Genomic DNA, 19,218 nt, shown 5'->3' with positions numbered 1-19,218 from the left:
TTTTTTTCAGTTACAGGAAACTAATTCTATAAAAAAAGACTCAAATGAACAGCTCCAAAACTCCATTCCCTTTTATCCCTCAGTGATTTGGGGGATGTCATCCCTCTATTTTTAAGAGACAATGGATTGTTGCTTACAGTAAATAGCACGTCCATCAGCATGCTTGTGGCCATTCCCTGACCCCCACTTCTCACACAGGTGATGTTGTGGGCTGAGATGGGTGCTCTGCGTCCAGTGGTTTTGGTAGCACAGCTGAGGAACCCAGACCTCAGGGCACCCACTGCATTTATAGCAAGCAGTAAGCAAACATGTTTGTTCTCTGGGAAAGATATGTGACTTCGTCTTTCAAAGTTACCAGCTTCACAAACAATCCTGAGAAATGGCCCAGTTAGAGGAGGAGTCAGGGCCCTGCAGCCCTGGAAAGGGAATTGCATCTCTTGTGGGGCTTCTTGGTTGCTCCTAATTATGTTGGGTTCTTGTGGAGAGTTTCTCTCTGTGGAGAGGTTCCATCACTTTTCTTAGAACTTTGGGAGCAGTCCAGAAAAATGCTGGACTTAATGATAAAAATCAGTGTTATCTTCTGTCCTTATCCTCTAGGAACCTAACTTACTTGGAAAGGAGGACATCTACCTAGGCAGCAAGTTGTTACAGTCGCCATTTCCCTATTTGACAGGGGCTTTTTTCCCCACAAGCTTCTGGGAATCAAGTTCTTCATCTGTAGCCCCAAAATCCATTTAATTCTTTTGGTGAGCATTTTCCAGTACAATATTACAAATAATATCAAAGCAAACACAATATGGTTTTATTAGACTTGTCAATTTCTGCTCTCCATCTCACTAAACTCTGATTCCTAAAAGGAATACTTTAGACCTATGTCCATCCCAGCCCGTAATCACAATAAAAATCAGCCCAATAATTTGTCACATGCATCTATTCAGTACAAATAATTTCATATACATTTTCAAGTTAATGATATTTAACATTAGGGGTGCCTGAGTGGCTCAATCGTTAAGCATTGGCTCAGGTCATGTTCCCAGGGTCCTAGGATCGAGCCCTCCGCATTAGGCTCCCTGCTCAGCAGGAAGCCTGCTACTCCCTCTCCCACTCCCCCTGCCTGTGTTCTGTCTCTTTCTTTCTCTCTCTGTGTCAAAATATAAATAAAATCTTTTTTAAAATGTCATTTAACATTATAAAGCTGTTTAATTGTCATTAAAGCTTACATATGCTGAGTCCCAAGTTTTTGGGGAAACAGATTGAGTATCATAAGAATTTATTATTTATGTGTGTGTGGTAAAATACACATAACACAAAACCTGTCATTTTAATTTCTTAAATGCACAGTTCAGTGAGATTATTTGTTTTATATAATAGAATCTATTGGGATCTATTTATATAATAGAATCTAGGGATAAAAACTATCCCTGTATATGAATCAGTGTTAACACTGATTTCTGCTTAGAGAGCAAAAAGTTTCTGTGAAGATAGCTTCTGCTAATAGAGCAAAAAGTTTCATGGGTTGATATTATGTATGTTCAACAAAAATTATACTTGTAACATTAAAATGGCATTGATGGATCTGTTTTGGGCCATTTTGGCGTTCCTATGGACAACCTAAATAAGCCTGGTCATTTGTACCTAGGTTGGGCACTCAATGAGTATTTTTGGATGACCCTTTAAGAGCTCTTGGGATCTATCAGTGGTTATTAACCACAACCAAGGTGTGGGTTGAGTGCTGGTTGAGTGTGAACCCGGTATGGTAACATCAAGTTATTGCTTGGTGCCTTATGCAGAGCTAGACATGTGGTCATGAGTCTAAAGATACGTTTTGTCCAAATGAATGCCATCCGGCCTCATCAAGATTCAATAAGGAGAACATAAATAACCGGTTCCATTTCTCATGGGCAAGTTTCTGTGATCCTTCAGAAATGCTGGGTTAGTCTTGAACCCAACACTGAAAAGTACTTTTTCACCTGACATTATCCTTTCCTTTTCCTAGTTCATAGATGTGGACAACTTCCTGACTAATCCACAGACCCTCAGTCTGATGATTGCAGAAAACAGAACCATTGTGGCACCCATGCTGGAGTCTCGGGGCCTGTACTCTAATTTCTGGTGTGGAATCACACCTCAGGCAAGTCTTCTGGCTGATGGATTAAGGCTATGGGTTTTAGCAAGGAAGCCATTGTGTCAACCATGGCCCCATTGACCTTTTTGCTCACTTCCTCCCTTGAAACTTGTGTGTCGGGGTATTACAGGAGTAAGCATGTTCAGGAAAAGAGGAAAGTCCATGTCTAATGCATAATCCAATGAGCTCTTTTGTATTAATGAATTTTGAAGAAAATATTCTAATGAACTAAGGGTAAGTTCATTAGAGGGTGAGGGAACTAAGGGTAAGTTCAGTAAAACTTACTGATACTTGTACTTTTTTCCTGTCCAATTCTGAGATTTTTTTTTTTCAAAGATTTTTTATTTCTTCATGTAACAGAGAGACCACAAGTAGGCAGAGAGGCAGGCAGAGAGAGAGGGGGAAGCAGACTCCCCGCCGTGCAGAGAGCCCGATGTGGGGCTCGATCCCAGGATTCCGAGACCATGACCTGAGCTGAAGGCAGAGGATCAACCCACTGAGCCACCCAGGCGCCCCCAATTCTGAGACTTTTTTTTTAATAGGACTTCTTGGTATTAAAACATAAGAACACTATAGAAAAAGTTGGAAATGAAAATAAGTAAAAAATAATAAAATTTATGTGACCCACACCACCACTCTAACATCTTAGATAACAGCATGTTGTTAATAACTATATCATCAAGTGGCTGTAATGCAAATTACTTAACCTTTCTCTGAGTCTGAAATTAGTCAAGTTGTTTGCAACTTCTATCTATTATAATGACCGTGATGATTAGTGTACATTTTTCTGTATTTAATATTATGTTCTTAGGATAGTCTCTTACAAGTAGAATTACTGAGTCAAAGAATATACATATTTTGATGACCTTTGATATATGTTACCAAATTTATCCCCAAAGACGTCTAAGGATCAGAGCTGCTAGGGTAGCTGGTTTTTACAAAATTCAAGTGCAACACAACATTTTTTTATATTTCCATCATCTCTCTTTTCCGTTGTAAAATCTTCAAAGTCTAGAACTCTGTTACAGTGAATGATTGGAGGTGATTGTATTTTTAATTCTCTAGTTAATAAGTTAGGTAAACTTAAGAGATAAGCCAATCAAAGTAGTTTCTATCAATATGGAATAAAGCTGTGCTAAGGGGGAAAAAATGCATGTTAACTGTGTTCTGGTGCTCAAAGGGTTAAATTTTGAGTCCCTCTTTTATATTTAGTTTGGTTTTGGATGCAGAATGAGTTCAGGGGTGTGCTGATAAATGTTTGACAATTAGCTCTCTGTTGGGGAAAAACCCTGATTGGTCACATTTGCCGGTTTTGATAGGGTCGCTACTCCCACCAGGTGAAACAACGTAAATGTTGTCAGAGAGGAAGTTAAGTAATTGCAGTGTAGCCACTTGGTGATAGAATGACAAAGAAAATATGCAAAGCTACCGTCTGTGATATTTTAGAATGGTGGGAATTAACATGATTTTTAAAAAACAGATTTTAAGCTACCAAAATGTCAACTGGCTTGCAAAATTTCTGAAATTTCTGACAAACAGTAGCTTTAGCCCACTGTGGGACCAGTTATTTCCTGCAGTTCTGAGAGATCGGGAATGCAGGCTCTCCACATCTCTTTTAAGGAGACGTTCAGTTCGTATTTATAAAAGACATTCGGTTCCTTGGGGAGAGGATGTTTTATTAAGTTCATTTAAATTCATACCCTTCCGGTTAATAATCTTCAGTGTTTCACATGGTAGAATCACTCAAGGGCTGTTTTTAATGAGTTATGTGTTGACACCAGGAAAACGGGCAGATTACTCTCATAACTACAGCTCTAAGTTTTTATTATCTCCTTATTTGCTTTAATCATTAAAAGCAAACAGGAGAAATGTGCTCACTTATTTTGCACAGTAAAATAGAGAGCAACTTACGGGCAATTCTAATTTGTTCTATCTTTTTTTTGGCTTTCTACCATCCTTAGTCAGACTTCTGCTAGGGTAGGAACAGAAGCAGCCAATGACTTCATAAGCTAAAGGCAAGCCCTGGTTTCCAGAGACCTTAAACACAGCCAAAACAAAATGACCCTGGTGTTGTCTGGCCAAGAACAGGAATTATTTATTACCAACAACATTCATTTTTTGTCAAAAAAAAAAAAAAAGACACATCTGTCACCTCTGCTGTCTGCAGAAGGCGTATTCATTCTCTCTCTCTTGCTCTCATCTTCTCTGCTTCCTTCTGCTCACACTCAGGATTTTCAGTGATTCATCGTCATGAGTTTTCCAAACTTCTCATTCTGAGAATATTGTTCCTAAGTAGTCCAGAACTTTGTGTTTGACATATGTTCTTAGGCAGTCCTTCAAAGAACCAGTGTTGCCTTTATCCCTTGGAAGAGTGCTCATGAACTGAAGGATATTAAGCAATCCTTAAGTTGAAGGCTAATAAAACATTGTAGCCAAAATACTACTTCATGTAATGAATTACAGTTATCAAAGGATCTTCACAGACCTTATCATGTGTGGTCCATTCTGTAATCCCACGAGACAGACCAATCGGCCCTTAATCCCATTTTTCAGGAGACAAAAGTCAGCTCAAAGTGATTAAACAGGGACTGAGATCAAACAGCCAAAGGAAGGTTAAGATGATTCTAACACTCGCATCTTTCAAATTCTTAATTTGTGATCCTTCTGCATCATCACATGGTCAGTGTTAGGGTGAGCTCAGCCAGAACACCTACTTAGGCCTTGAAGGAAATGTTGCAGAGGTAGAAGAGGCTGCCGTGCCTAATGTGTGGGTGCTGACATCTCAGCAGAAAACGTGACCATAAAATAAGGTGACGATCAATGAACAAGGGAGAAGTTCTTTGTCCACGGAGTAGTGTGACACCGTTCAGGGTACTGGCTCACACTCATTCTATAAGCCTCCAACATTCACATCCATGTAACAACTTCTCACATACATCATACATCATCACCTTTTCTGGAACAGAGTTGAGCTTTGGCAACAGTCAAGATATAATTGGTGCCACTGGAGTGGAAGCTCCCTTGGATGCCGTATTTCATGAGGGCTGAGACTGGGCATGCCTGTTCACTGCTAAGTCTCCATCATGTAAACACAGTGCCCGGGATCCAGCAAGCGCCCAGTAGATGTTTCTTGAATAAGCAGTTAAATTTGGGGGGAAACCAAGTTGGATTTTTCCAAGCCAGTGTATTCAAAACCACAGAGTGAGGAGGTTCATTGTCCCGTGTGCTCATCCAGAAAGAACTTTCTAAAGGCGAATCCCCAAAAAGAGTGTGGAGCAGGGACAGCTTCACCAGAATATTGAGTAAGTAACTGCACAGAAGGACCCTGTTTCTATGTTTAAGTACTGCATATTTCATTAAAAATATTAGCCACGTAACGTAGTGATTTTAGTATTAGCCAATATTTTTTTGATGCTTTCTGGGTGCTAGGCACTATTCTAAGCTATTTTCAGATTTTACCTTACCGAATTTTTACAGGCAAGCCCATGGAGTAGACCATTGTTCCTGGTTTACAGATGAGGGAATAGGCAGAGCAAAGTTGAGTCACCTGACCCGTACCTCCAGACCATAAGCTGCTGAGATAGAGTTTGAACTCGGGCAGCCAAACACCAGAACCTGTGCTTTTAACTGCTCTGCCCCACCACCTCTTAATACCTATCCTTCACATTCAATCATACATCCACATAAAATATACTTTGATGAAGTCATTAAATCCAGAGATAAGCTGAAACCAAAAATATTTCTGATAACAAGAACCTTGAAGTGTTATTTTCTTTGCAAATAGCATTGCTTGAGCTCTGTTGGAAATTCTTAGGCCCAGATGAGAGAAATGACTCTACTTGGGGATTTCTCCTTAGCTCTGGTGGTGGCTCGGAAGGAAGGAGCCTAGCGGAAGACTGGGAAAGATGAAGGTCTCAGCTCAGAGAACAAAGCCCACCTATTTCTCTTTTCCAGGGCTTCTATAAACGCACCCCAGACTACCTTCAGATCAGAGAATGGAAGAGGATGGGCTGCTTTCCTGTCCCCATGGTTCACTCCACCTTCCTGATTGACCTCAGGAAGGAAGCCTCTGACAAGCTGGTGTTCTATCCCCCGCACCAGGACTATACCTGGACCTTTGATGACATCATTGTCTTTGCCTTTTCCAGCCGGCAAGCAGGTACTGGTTGTGTTCAGTTGTTCTGTCATCATGGAAACACTGCGAATACCCAGCTCCTTTATTGTGTGCATCTTCATATAAAACGGGCCTATATTAACCTTTCCTTTCAGGTAGTATTAGAGACACTTACTTGCAATTCAGGACCATCTGTTTCTGTCCCTGCAAGCACCAATGACCAAGAGCCAGGGCTGGCCCCTCCTCAGATATCCACTCTCTCTTTTTTTGAGTGCTGGGGCGACAGTGCTGGTGGCGGCCACCACGAGCAGGTGATTTCTTCTCTGTGATACTGCTACATCACTTTGTTCCCTACAGGAATTTTTAATTATTTAGGAAACTGTGACAGAAGCCCAAAACAACACTGGCAAAGACTCCAGACTTTAAAAATAGAAGTTCATCTCTTCTTTAAAAAGTCTGAACTGGCAGAGTGGCTCTGTTCTCCCAAAGTTTTCAGAGCCCCTGGCTCCTTCTCTGTTGCTTCTCCATCCTCCAGGAATATCGCCCCTAACTGGAAGACCCAAGACAGCTCATCTCTATGGATGCGTTCTAGCTAGTGAGTGTAAGTTGGAGAGGGAAGGGCACTCTCATTCAAGCACTTGAACGCGTCACTTCCATGCATGTCCCCTTAGCCAGAACTTAGTCACAGGTCAACACATAACTGGAAGCAGGGCTCAGAATGTGCTTTTGATTCTGTGCAGTCTAGACCCCCAGTTCTTTTACTCTAAAGGAGGAGGGGACAGATCTGTGGAGGTGACCAGCAGTTTCTGCCACAGTCCCCATGGAAGGAAAGGCAGAGCCAGAGTCTTTCACGAACCACTGGGAAATGTTTCCAGTGGGGTTGGTAGGCTTTTTGAGGATGACAAGTCAGTAGAAGGGTAAGTCATTTCTCTTGTGTCACCCTGCACATGCCACCAGGGAGGCTTTCATTCACTATGGCAACTCAGCAGGAAGACACACGACATTCCTCAAGCAAGGCTGTATTCTCAAGATAAGACCTTCCTGAGAGAAGTCGGGTCCCACTATCCATGAGCCAGAAAAGTGCCACTTCACCACCAACAAAAGTGAGCTCAGAAACCAGACAGGTGGTGCATAAACTCATGTGGCCATGTAAGCTGGGGGGGCGTTGGGATCAGGACCCCAGGAAACTGAGGCAGGTTGCCGGCAGGTAAGAATATTAATACCAGCTCAAGCTATAGTGCACGCATCGGGCCATCTTTAAAGCCATCCGTATCCCACTCATCAGTTGTAGACTTGGTAGGAATGAGAATGTTTTGTGGAAATGGGGAAAGCTGATTATTTTCTCTTGGCTGCTACGGCCATTTAGACTCTTGGGCCAGGTGTCGGCATTCTTGAACCCTGGGTCAAGGCCAAAGCAGGATTCTCATCTGGATTAGGAGTTTTTATGAAGGTTCTTGGGTCAAAGTTAATGGAAACTGCCTTTTTAAAACTCCCATCGGTGATTTGCTCTGACTTCTCCAGGATGGGAAGCAGACTTGGGACGGTCTCATTCCCTTGGGTTGGCCAGTCCCTTTGCTTCCAAGCCTGCAGTAAGGATGTTCCAAGAAAGTGAACGGTTCACAGTCATGTAATGGCCTTTGCCTAACGGAGCCCTCTTTGATAGTGCATAAGGTCTTATTGTGACCCAAGCACTCAATTATTAGGATTTTTTTTTTTTTAAAATCAAGAACTGGATTTGGGACTGGAGAGTGACAAGGGCTCAGCAGGAATTTTTCAGCTCTGTCCTTTGCTTGGCCTGTTCACTCAAACGTCCTTTTTTGTGTGTGTGTGGGTCAGAATCCCATAGGCCTTCCCAGGACATTGGAAACAGGTGGAGAGGCCCAAAGCTATCTAGTGATTCAACAGGGGAGAGAAGAGGTAGAAGAGAAAGGAGAGGGAATCAATACCCTAGGCCTTGCCTTCATGCCTGGCATCGTGTTAGGCTCTGTGTTACTGGGGGAGATAAGGTCTTCACATGTGGAAACATTGGTAGTAGTTGTGAGGCAGAACAAGCTGAGGGTCACACCGGTGGCATAAACCGTGAATGCGTCAGGGGTCAAGCAGGAAAGAATTACTGTCATTTGGGGGAAATGAAATAGCTTTCCTGACAGTCCTATGGCTCCAAGGTGGCACTTGGACTTCTCTCGAAGTATTTCCAGGAGAGACAAGAATGAGCCCGGGAGCCCTGTATGGCCCACGGGAGCTTGGGAGATTCAGAGCAAAAAGCACTCCTCTTCTCCCCTGATGAAAGATGGTATTCATTCTCTTATTCTCACTCTGTGAAGCTTCTGAGCTGTGTTTCACCCATTAAAGCTTCATTTGTTAAATGTTCGAAAAGCAATCAACAGCCTGCAGGTACCCAGCAGGACTGTCTAGCCGCAGACCTTGATCCTTAACCTCTCACCTCTAACTCCAGTCATGGCCACATGCGGTGGATGAGTGGGAGGGGCAACCCAGTGTGCTGGTGCGCTGGGGAGTTCCCGCTCATCTGGCCCCGGAGGGGAGCACAGGGGTCATAGACAAGTCTCTGTGGCTATAAGGAAGCCAAAGTCAGGAGTTCACTTCCCATTGTGGCCAGGGATGTGGGCTTTGTATCGTGGCCACAGGACCCATCTCTGGCGCCAGCCAGTCAGTCATCTTCTGAATGTCTGCTGTTGAGTCAAAAAAAGCAAGAGATGTGGGTGATGGGCAGGCAGATTTGCCTCCTACATGGCAGTGGTAGTAATCAATGTGCCTCCCAAGTGCGAGAATGGCAACTCAAGAGTTAGTTCTGGTTCTGAGACTTGGCTTCGGAACCCCGGGCAGATAAGCTCTCCTTACTTGGCTTTGGCTCTTTAGGGACCAAGGTTTCATGCTAATGACTTATGTGTGACCTCGGACAAGTCATAGCCCTTCTGAATCTGATTTGTCATCAAATCAATTAAAAATAAGCATGTTAATTTGTTGTGTTAAGGTACTATGTGAGCACAAGAAAATGTGTGATATTTTCACAAGACAAGTACAGAGCTTTGAGGTATAGTTTCATTTATCATTCTTTTCCGAAGGGACAGAAAATTTTCTCCAGCAGTAGCTTTCACTGAGAGTACCAGATTCCTTCATAGACTTTAACTAATGATCAACACATTTCCTTTTAAAATGTTTATGGTTTTATCAAGTTACCCATGTATGTAGTTGAAAGAGTTCGAAGAGTGTTCCGAGATTTATTATAAAATTAGAAATCCCCTACACATTACCCCCCTGTACCAACATTTCCCTCTTTTAGAAGACAGACACCTAACTCTAATAGATGGTGGTAGATGTGTAGTATTATATCCGTGTTTCTAAATAATGTGCTCATGTTGCTACTTCTTGATTCTCTGATTTTGCTTGAGGCATTATGGATTTACTGTCCACTATGGAAGGTGAGGAGTTAGCTCTCTATCCTCCCTATGCCCCCTCAGTGCAAACACATTCTCCCCTGCCCTCTTGATAGAATTATATGGTGATTTAAGATAGATCATGGCCAGTGTTTTTGTTGTTAGAGTTATGTAATGAACACTGGGTGTCATAAGCAACTAATGAATCATTGAACTCTGCATCAAAAACTAATGATGTACTATATGTTGGCTAATTGAATTTGAATTTAAAAATGTTTTTAATTAAAAAAGAAAAATAATAGAGTGACGCGAACCTAATTCCAAGCTAAGCCACTTACAGACTATGTTAATTTTCCTCCTGTGTTTAAATTAAAAATGGCCTTTTTGGTTTTTGCTTAGTTTTATTATTCCTTATACAATCTAAAACTAAGCTCTAATTGTCTAAAACCTCAACCCTCTCTCTTAGAATGGTCCGATTTTGCAGATGTTCTTTTTGCATGTTTGTGAAGATGTCTCTCCTGGAGCCTGCCGATGTGCTCGCATCTGAGTGGTACCACACCTCCTGGCCCCACCCCCAGACCCCCTTCCCCTCCCCCCCATAGGGACGCCCCTGTCAGTCATGTCTCAAGTCTTCCTTGTTTCCCGTGATCCACCCCCTCCTCTTTTCCTTCCCTTTACTCCTCCCCCCTTCTCTTTCTCCCGCACCATCTAGTCGCTTTTCGAGAAAGTGCGAGAGTAAATAAATACGTATAACCTTGCCTGTGTGAAAATACCTTTCTTGTCCCTCCACATTTGATGGACAGCTTCTCTAGGTCTCCTTTCCCTTTTTACTGAAGCTTTGGAAAGGTGAATGGTAAAATGATTCACCTAATTAGGATCGAGAGGGAACCGAAACATAAAATCACTTTCCTTCCATTTCCTGATGTCATCATCACTTTGCAAGAGGCTACAATTGGGTTTGAAGCTCCTCAGAAGCATTTGCGTGGGCAAACAGCAGAGTTAGTGAGTTCACTTGGAGAAGCAAGAGAAGCAACGGTGCATCTTGGAGCAGCCCTGATTTGAGCCAGATTCAGTAAAGAGGAGGATAAAGGCCCTTTTCTTTCCCCCGTTCTTCTCTGTTAATGCCATGAGACAGCTTCACCTGATTTGGCAGGTGAGAGAACTGACTGGAGGAAATTTCATCTGCACAACATAGAGAAGTCACTATGCAGGTAATTCTGTGTCTGGAAAGCAAAGATGATTACAGCAATTAACCAATCAGAAGCTTGGACCCATGGACCAGAGCTTGGCAGACTCATCCTTTGAATTAAGCAATCTTTTCATTAGGCAGGACTGTCAATTGTTGGATCTCTCTGAGACCATCCTGATTCCTATATTCCCAGCTGCCTGGTTAAACAGAGGTGCTGGCAGCTCTTGGAGTTAACCATATGGGGCCTGGAGACCCAGTGTTGAATACAAGGGGGCTGGTGATTATTTCTGGTATTGCTACACTGCAGATCCTTACCAGGACTTGAAATGCAGACTTTTGTCCCTTTATGAATCTGTTACGCAAGTTTCAGATCTCTGGGTTGACTCCCAATCCATGCCTGCTAAGAGAAGAAATAAAACCATGGAAACGCCATGGAGAATTCTAAATTTCCTTTGTTTTTTGTTCTCCATATGCCTAGATTTAGCTTTAATAATCTGTCAGCCTCGCAGGATCTTCCTGTTGGCTTTCATATCAAATGTGGATTTCATTCCTCATTTTCTTGTTATTTCCTGTCGGCAGACTGCAGTGTTCCGGACTGTTCTCTGGGCTGGGAATTCCTTGCCTCCTCTGATCCCTTCATGCCTTTCGTGTTCCTTTTCAGATCATGGGTATGCTTTTTCTTCGGAGAGAAAAAAATCAATTTCCTCTGAGCTGAAGAATGGCCCATGGTTTTTATTAGTCCCCAATGCTGTGTTAAATTTTCTTAATAAAGAGCATTTTTGAGGTCTACAGACAGTGTCTGAAACAACTACTGTTCAGTTTCAGTGCCAAACTTAGCTCCAGCCACAGTCTAAGGATTTTGGGGTCTGTGTGTATGTGTGTGTTTCCCCTTAGTTGTCTCTAGAGAACTAAGAACTGTGTTTTCTGATTGGTTGCTTTTTTGCTGTCTTGGGTCCTCAGGCATCCAGATGTACGTCTGCAACCGAGAGCACTACGGCTACCTGCCCATCCCCCTGAAGCCCCATCAGACCTTGCAGGAGGACATCGAGAATCTCATCCACGTGCAGATAGAGGCGATGAGTGAGTGACCCGGAGCCTGGGGGATAACTCTTGTTCCCTTGCCACCGTAACCATACCAGCCCTTCTTCCCCTCGCCCAGGACTGAGATCTCACAGCCATCAGCCTGCCATGGCTGAAACATTCACTTGTTCATTCATTCTTAAAATTCTCCAATATGACATATGAATAGGACAAGGTCTGCCCTCAGCAAGCTTCCGATCCAGGTGGTGAAGCTGGGCATACAGGAAATACATCTCGCACAAGGTCATAAGAGCTAGAATGGTGTTTTGTCATGTGGATCCGAACTCTAAACTTTTACTGCTTTCTGATTGTATGGCTTTGGAAAAGCAACCTAACCTCCTTAGTTGTGAAATGGAGATAAAGCCTTAGGGCTTGGGAGCAAATTTTCCATGATATATATAAAAAGTCCAATAACAATAATTATGACTTCAACTTAATAATAGCTTATCGTATAACAGATACTAGGCAAGCATTTTTTGTCTGTAGTCTCGTTAATTTTTACAACACTCAGTGAAAGGGTTTTCATTATCCCATTTCACAGATGACAAAATGGAGGTACAGAGAGGGTCAGCAACTTGCCCTAGGTCACTTTGCTCAACAAACAATGAATTGGGACTTGAAACAATCTTGCTACCTGCAAAGCTATTGTCCTTTATCACTTCTGGGTCTAGCATGATGTCAGAATTGGTAAATGCTCAATTACCGGTTGCTGTACTAATTAGGATGTGGAATGTGCAGTGTGGCTAAAGCAGAAGGTAATGGATAAACTCTGCCTAGGGGAGGATTTTGGAAATGGATTCCCAGAGGACGGGAATCTTTTTCACGTAACATCTGAGAAATTCCATTATTCATCATGGGAGTGTAGGATGTGGTGGGGGGGGCAGGGGGGATGGTTGGGAGGCACAGCAGGAAGTGAGGCTGGACAGTGGGCAGGAACCCAGCCAGAAGGACCTCTAATGTATAAGAAGGTGTTTGGACTTTTCCTGAAAGGAGGGGAGCTCTTGAAGACATTTTTTAGCAGAGAATGTCTGATTGAAATCTGAACTTAGAAAGGTCTCTCTCATGGTAAGAGAAGTATGGCTGGAGTAGGGTGGGGGTGGGGATGGCTGGTCTCAGACCAGGGGTGAAGAGATCATTTTGGACATTACACGGTAAAGTAGGCGATAGAAGGTAAGGATCCGAGCTAGGGTAGGACCAGGGGGAATGGAGAGAAAGGAAGAGATTAAGAGAACCTTGTGATATAGGCTTGAAGGGACTCAGCCACAGTCTATGGCTGAGCAAAAGGGAAGCAGAGAAAAGTTTCTAAGTTCTGACTTGAATGCTTTGGGATCACTGTCGGAGTTTTAAATGGTATAGAGCTTATAGAATAAAGGAGAAAAACCATGAGTTCATTTTTAGACCCACTGAGTTGTTTATGAATATTTATTTCCTGCTTCCCACCTTCAGACAGTAAATGCCTTGTTGATCATATTTGGCTCAAGGTATAGTCCTTTGCCTATCACCTAGTAGGCACCCAGTAAATATTTGTTGAATAATTGAATGAGTAAAAGAATGAATGAGTTTAGGTTGAAATGTCCAGTGAGGAAATGGAGAGATGAATCTACCAAGCCTAAAGACATTGAGTTGAGATTCATCCACAAGATTATGCGACATCCCAGAATTTCAATAAAATAGGAGTGTGATATGTGGAAGGAAGTTCAAGTAAGAGAAATACCAAGAAGTCCAGTGGATTTTTTTCAGCTAATGCCCATAATGAGGATGATTTTGAAAAGGCTGAATGAGAATTCAGAGTGTTTGAGAAGTAACTAAGAAGCAAGAAAATAGAGAAGAAACACAGTTTTTTTGTTGTTGTTTTTTGTTTTTTGTTTTTTTAAAGAAACATGGTTGGGACCTGAAGGTAATAAAGACAATAATAATTTAAAAGATTCATAAGAGTCCTTTATTTTTTTTTATTTTTTTTTTAAAGATTTTATGTATTTATTTGACAGAGAGAAATCACAAGTAGATGGAGAGGCAGGCAGAGAGAGAGAGGAGGAAGCAGGCTCCCCGCTGAGCAGAGAGCCCCTTGCGGGACTCAATCCCAGGACCCTGAGATCATGACCTGAGCCGAAGGCAGCGGCTTAACCCACTGAGCCACCCAGGCGCCCCATAAGAATCCTTTAAATAACAGGCTCTTTTACTCTATTTACGTAAGCTTCTGTTTGCAAAACATCGGTCAGCTCAGTGTACCTGGAGCACATCAGTGGTGCTGAGCAAAGTGCGTCCATAGCCGACACTCGGAATGAGGAGGGCAGAGCCCCTGCCATCACAACCTTTGCATGCTGGTGTGCACTGTAGCTTGTAAGCCATCCAGTCTCTCCTCATCCCCGTGTCCCTGGGTTTGAAAAAAGCAACAGGAAACACTACTATTCTCAACTATATAGAAAATAATAGGGATAATGAACAACAACAACAAAAATCCAGCCTTTGTGGTAGGGGGATGAGAATTGAATAGGGAGCTGCTTCATTGGGACGGTATTTCTTGAACCAGCCTTTAGCATTTTTTTGTGTGAATTTCTTTAATACATACTGTTTCTGCCTGTTGTCTATGTTCTAGACAAGGGCAGTATCTTACTGCCTTTTATCCCAATCACCTAGCCCAGTGCATGATATACGGTTGGTATTAAACAACTTGTTGCTGAATGGATGACCAAACCACTGAAAGAATGAACAGAAAATGCATGAAAACTGCATTGCAAAGAGCACTGAACTCCATTCCAAAATAGTGAATTTCAAACCAAGCTCTGTCTCTTAGGAAAGGAGAATTCACCTCCCGGAGCTTTGGTTATTTTATCCGTAGAGTGAAGATAATAGCACTTACTTTGCAGGGTTGGGAGAGGCAAATAAAATAATGGACATCAACTCCATAAAACATTGAAACGTGGTTATTAGGGATCAGTTTGACCTTTGGTCATGGGCAGCCCCTCATCACCCCTGTTTCATGGCCATCAGACTTGACTCCAAGTAGATGTCAGCTCAGAGAGGACCAGTGAGATCCTTGCCTTCTCTTGTTTTTCCCCATTGAACTGAGAGCACAGAAGCTAACCCATATGTAGAAGCACACACATTGTCAATAAAGTTTTTAATGATTATAAATTACAAATATGCACAACACCATGCTATGTAAGTAGAATTCATCTGAGAAGAATCTGTAGTTTATAGCTCTCATTATTGACCTCCCAAACCACACCAACTCTAGTACCAGGCACTTTATATACGGCATTTTATTTAATTCTTATATTTACCTTCTTCAGTTACAATTTTGTTAACATTTCAGATTCTGAATTTTAAAAAGTAGAACATAATTGGAGTAAGAAAAATGATCAGAAAAACAAAACTTTGAGGGTAATAGTGCAGAAATATAGACTAGAGGGCACTGTAGGATTAAGAAAAAGATTAATGATGAAATCATATCTGTCAAGTGTCCTCAGGAAAGATGATCCAGATGTTAAAAGCATTTTGCACAGCACCTGGAACCCAAAGGGCATTAAAGAAATGGCTGCTAATAGACTATACCAATTTCAGCATTAGAACAAGAATTATATTTATGTACAAACATTGAATGCCTTCCTACGATCTATGAGTCACTCTATGAAGATACTGGGGATTCAAAACATTTTACAACCATTCTCTGTTTTGGGTGTAGATATTTAACTGAAGACATGGGACAACCATTAAAAGATCCCAATAGTGCAGTATAGTGCTTTGTAAGCACATATAAGAGTAGTTGGAATTTGGAATAGGGAGAAATTGCTGTGGGCAGGTGTGTTCTAAGAGTCCACTAAGCCCTGGTGTTTCTCAGACTGGGCTTTGCTAGAAGTTTAAACAGAAGAAGTGGTGCAGTGAGGCACTATAGGCAGAGGAAACAGACCGAGCAAAGATACCATCCAAAAAAGCATTTTCACCCTCGAAGAGGGCTGGCTTTGAACAGTAAATAAAATTTGAGGGTTGGGGTGACTTAACTGTTGTGGCCCTTGAATTAGCCACCTAAGGCAGAATGTTCATTCTGAAAGCAGTAGGAGACAGGGAATATTTTAGAAGAGAGAGTGGCGCTGTAAGTACTGATTAAACACTTAACTATATTCCATGCATTGTTCAAGATGCTGGAGATATAGCAGTTCGCAAAATCAGCAGAAACTTCACCATCAATGAATTTGTATTCCAACACAGAGACATAGACAATCTATCAGGGGAGCAGCCACATGAATATTTGGGGAAAGAGTGTTCCAAGCAGAAAGAACTACAGGGGTACCTGGGTGGCTCAGTCAGTTAAGCATCTGACTCTTGATCTCAGCTCAGATCTTGATTTCAGGGTCATGAGTTCAAGACCTGCATTGGGCTTGACACTGGCCATGGAGCCTACTTAAAACAAAACTAAACTAAACAACAACAAAAAGCTCAAAAAAAAAAAAAAAAACTATAAAGGCTATTAGGAGAGCTTGTGATGCTCCAAGAACAATAGGCCAGTGTGGTCAGAGTACAGAGGAGTTGAGTAGAAGGAGATGAGGTCATGATGGAAGAAGTGTCTGGATCAGACAGAGCCTTGGGACCACAGCTAGGAATTTAGATTTTATTTTAAAAGTAATGGGATAATGTGTTGGGCTGGGGCAGAGAGAGTGGCATAATGTGATATGTGCATGTAGAAAAATCACTCAGTTGGTGGTGTGGACATTTAAGTATAGGAGGAGCTGTACCTCTCTCTTGGTGAGAGAAAATGGTGGTTGGGGTGCAAGCTGTGGCAGGGAGAGGGAGATGATGAGAAGCAGGAGGAGTTACGATATATTTTGTTGTGGAGCCAACAGGACTTACAGAGACCTGGATGCAGCCAACAAAGGAAAGGAAGGAATCCAGATGACACCAGGATTTTGTCCTGGCATACCCTTTACTGAAATGGGAAAAGATGTGGGGAGGGAAGTTTTGGTCATGTAAACTTATGATATTTTTAAAACATCTCAGTGAAAAAGTTAGGAGATACCTGGATATGATTGAGGAGTTCAGGGAAGATACTTCAGCTCAAGACAGACATTTGAAAGTCATTAGCATTAAAAGGACATTTGAAGTCATGGAACAGTGCGAACTTGTTTAGTAAAAGATCATAGAAAGGGAAGAGGGGAGGGAATAGGACAGATCCCTGGGGGAGACAAACAGCCAAAAAGCTGGAAGGAACGATTGAGAAATGTCTCAGGAAGGAGCCAGATGCAGCCGAGAAGGCCAATAGAATGAGGATAGGGAATTTAACATTGGTTCTGTCAAGATAAAGATCTGTGATGACCTTGATAAAAGCCACTACAGTGCAATGATGGGGACACAGACCCACTGGAGTAGGTCAAAGGGAGGACAATGGGGAGATGAGAAAGTGGAATCTTGTTGAGATGGGGACAGAGAAATAGGATGGTGGCTGAAAGGGAATGAGAGATTAAAGGAGAGGTTGTTTTTGTTGTGTTCTTTTTAAGATAGATTTTTAGCATATTCATATATGAACAAGAAGGATCCAATATATAAGGAGAACTGGGTGATGTAGAAGAGAAGAAGGCAGTTGTAAGGCTGAAGTCCTTGAGAAAACAAGAGGCGTTGTAATCTAGGACGGAATTGGAGACATTGTCCAAGGTGGGAACAGAGATGCTTCTTGCACACTAGCAGATGGGAAGGCAGAATGTGTAGGTCCAGATGCAGCTGGGTTTGTGGGCTTGAGGTGGAAGGAAGAGGTAGGTCTACTTTGAGTACTTTCTTTATGAGGTATATAGTTCATCAGCTCGAGAGAGATGCTGGAGGTGTTGGGAGAGAAGACAAGGCATAAAACAGATCGCTCGGAGAGTGGGAAAGTGAATTTACTATGGAAGCATAGTTGCATCATTTGGCAGCATCGAGTGCCAGTGTGACATCTGTGGTTGTAATTTTAAAGTGATTCAATCAACACAACTGTGTGAATTTTTCTTGCAGTGTTCTTGGGATTGAGTCAGTGGATAATCAAGTTCAAGCAGGCCTGGGATTTTACCAAGCAAGATCCAGGGAAGCAAATCAAGAGTCTTTCTAAAGGAGGTTAGAGTGCCAGCCCAAGAAATCTAGGTTGGATACTGATGGACCTGAGGACATGAAGAGGTGATGGGGACATGGTAGTGGGTCACTGAAAGAATGATTGTGGGTGCAGGAACTAGAATTCCGGTCGTCCAGTGGATCACCACACGGATGCTGAAGTTTTTTAAGAATGATGGTAGGGACAGGGGGCGCTTGGGTGGCTCAGTGGGTTAAAGCCTCTGCCTTCAGCTCAGGTTATGATCCCAGGGTCCTGAGATCGAGCCCCACATCGGGCTCTCTGCTCCGCGGAAAGCCTGCTTCCTTCTCTCTCTCTGCCTGCCTCTCTGCCTACTTGTGATCTCTGTCTGTCAAATAAATAAATAAAATCTTTAAAAAAAATAATGATGGTAAGGACAGCAAGACTGTGAGCCAAAGGCTGTCATCATCAGTGGCTGAAGAGGCATGACCAGGGGGCAGAGGGGGCTAATAAACACTTCAAGAAACTGGGAGTTTTGAGGGATGAAAGGGAAACAATTTGGGAGGGGAATTGGGGGCGATAAGAAAAATCAGCTTCTACCCTGATGGGTGAAAGGGAAGCAGTGTCCTCCAAAGGAAACCAAGTTTTAGTTAAAATAAAAAGGTGAAGAGACATTCAGAGAAAGTAAGGGACTGAAACGTCAAAGAGTTGATGAACTACAGACTGGAGTTTCAGAGAGCAGAGTGAGGAGCTGGGGTGGGCTGGGAGCTGGGGTGTAGCACCCGCTAAGGCTTGCAGAAGCACTCTGTCCATTGCTCTACCCAGACTCACTCACTTTGTATGTTAGGAGCCATATAGAAAATTTGGGAATGTGCTTCCTGCTCAGAAAATTGGAGGCTACTTCTTATAAAGGTGAAAGAAGTCAAAGGGTTATATGAGGCATGTGGGGATTGGTCTTGCGAGTCAGAGCATGAGCTGATGAGAGATCTCAGGTGCCCCTTCTCAGTAACAACATTCTGAAGCCACAGAATGTCATGTAAAGATTATTAAGATTATTGGACATGAAGTTGGAGCGGTCCAGTGATCTTACCAATTACTCACTATTGGATCTAGGCACCATTTACTCCCTATTTGACCTTGGGCAAGTCCCCATCTGGGTGGGTCTCGATTTCTTCATCTATAAAAACAACCAAAAGATAAATGAGGATAAATGATGTCATAAATATGAAAGCACTTAACAAATTGCAAGTGTTGAGTGTGACCGTTTTTGTTGAGAACAGCATC

At 42.5% G+C, this 19,218-nt stretch overlaps 1 protein-coding gene across 3 annotated transcripts in view; it reads left to right on the top strand.

Annotated features, from left to right (window-relative positions):
* Window positions 1–19,218, top strand: part of COLGALT2 (collagen beta(1-O)galactosyltransferase 2) — a 112,298-nt gene that overhangs the window by 72,482 nt on the left and 20,598 nt on the right. For all 3 annotated transcript variants that reach the window (XM_059412761.1, XM_059412760.1, XM_059412759.1), the window contains 3 exons: window positions 1,997–2,131; window positions 6,080–6,284; window positions 11,784–11,903. In XM_059412761.1, coding sequence (XP_059268744.1) covers window positions 1,997–2,131; window positions 6,080–6,284; window positions 11,784–11,903 — 460 coding nt within the window. The remainder of the gene's footprint in view (window positions 1–1,996; window positions 2,132–6,079; window positions 6,285–11,783; window positions 11,904–19,218) is intronic.

This window comes from Mustela nigripes, chromosome 10 (assembly GCF_022355385.1).
Source record: "Mustela nigripes isolate SB6536 chromosome 10, MUSNIG.SB6536, whole genome shotgun sequence".
Taxonomy (NCBI): Eukaryota; Metazoa; Chordata; class Mammalia; order Carnivora; family Mustelidae; genus Mustela; species Mustela nigripes.
The sequence above is the reverse complement of the archived record's forward strand: the minus strand, read 5'-3'. Positions and strand labels throughout refer to the sequence as shown.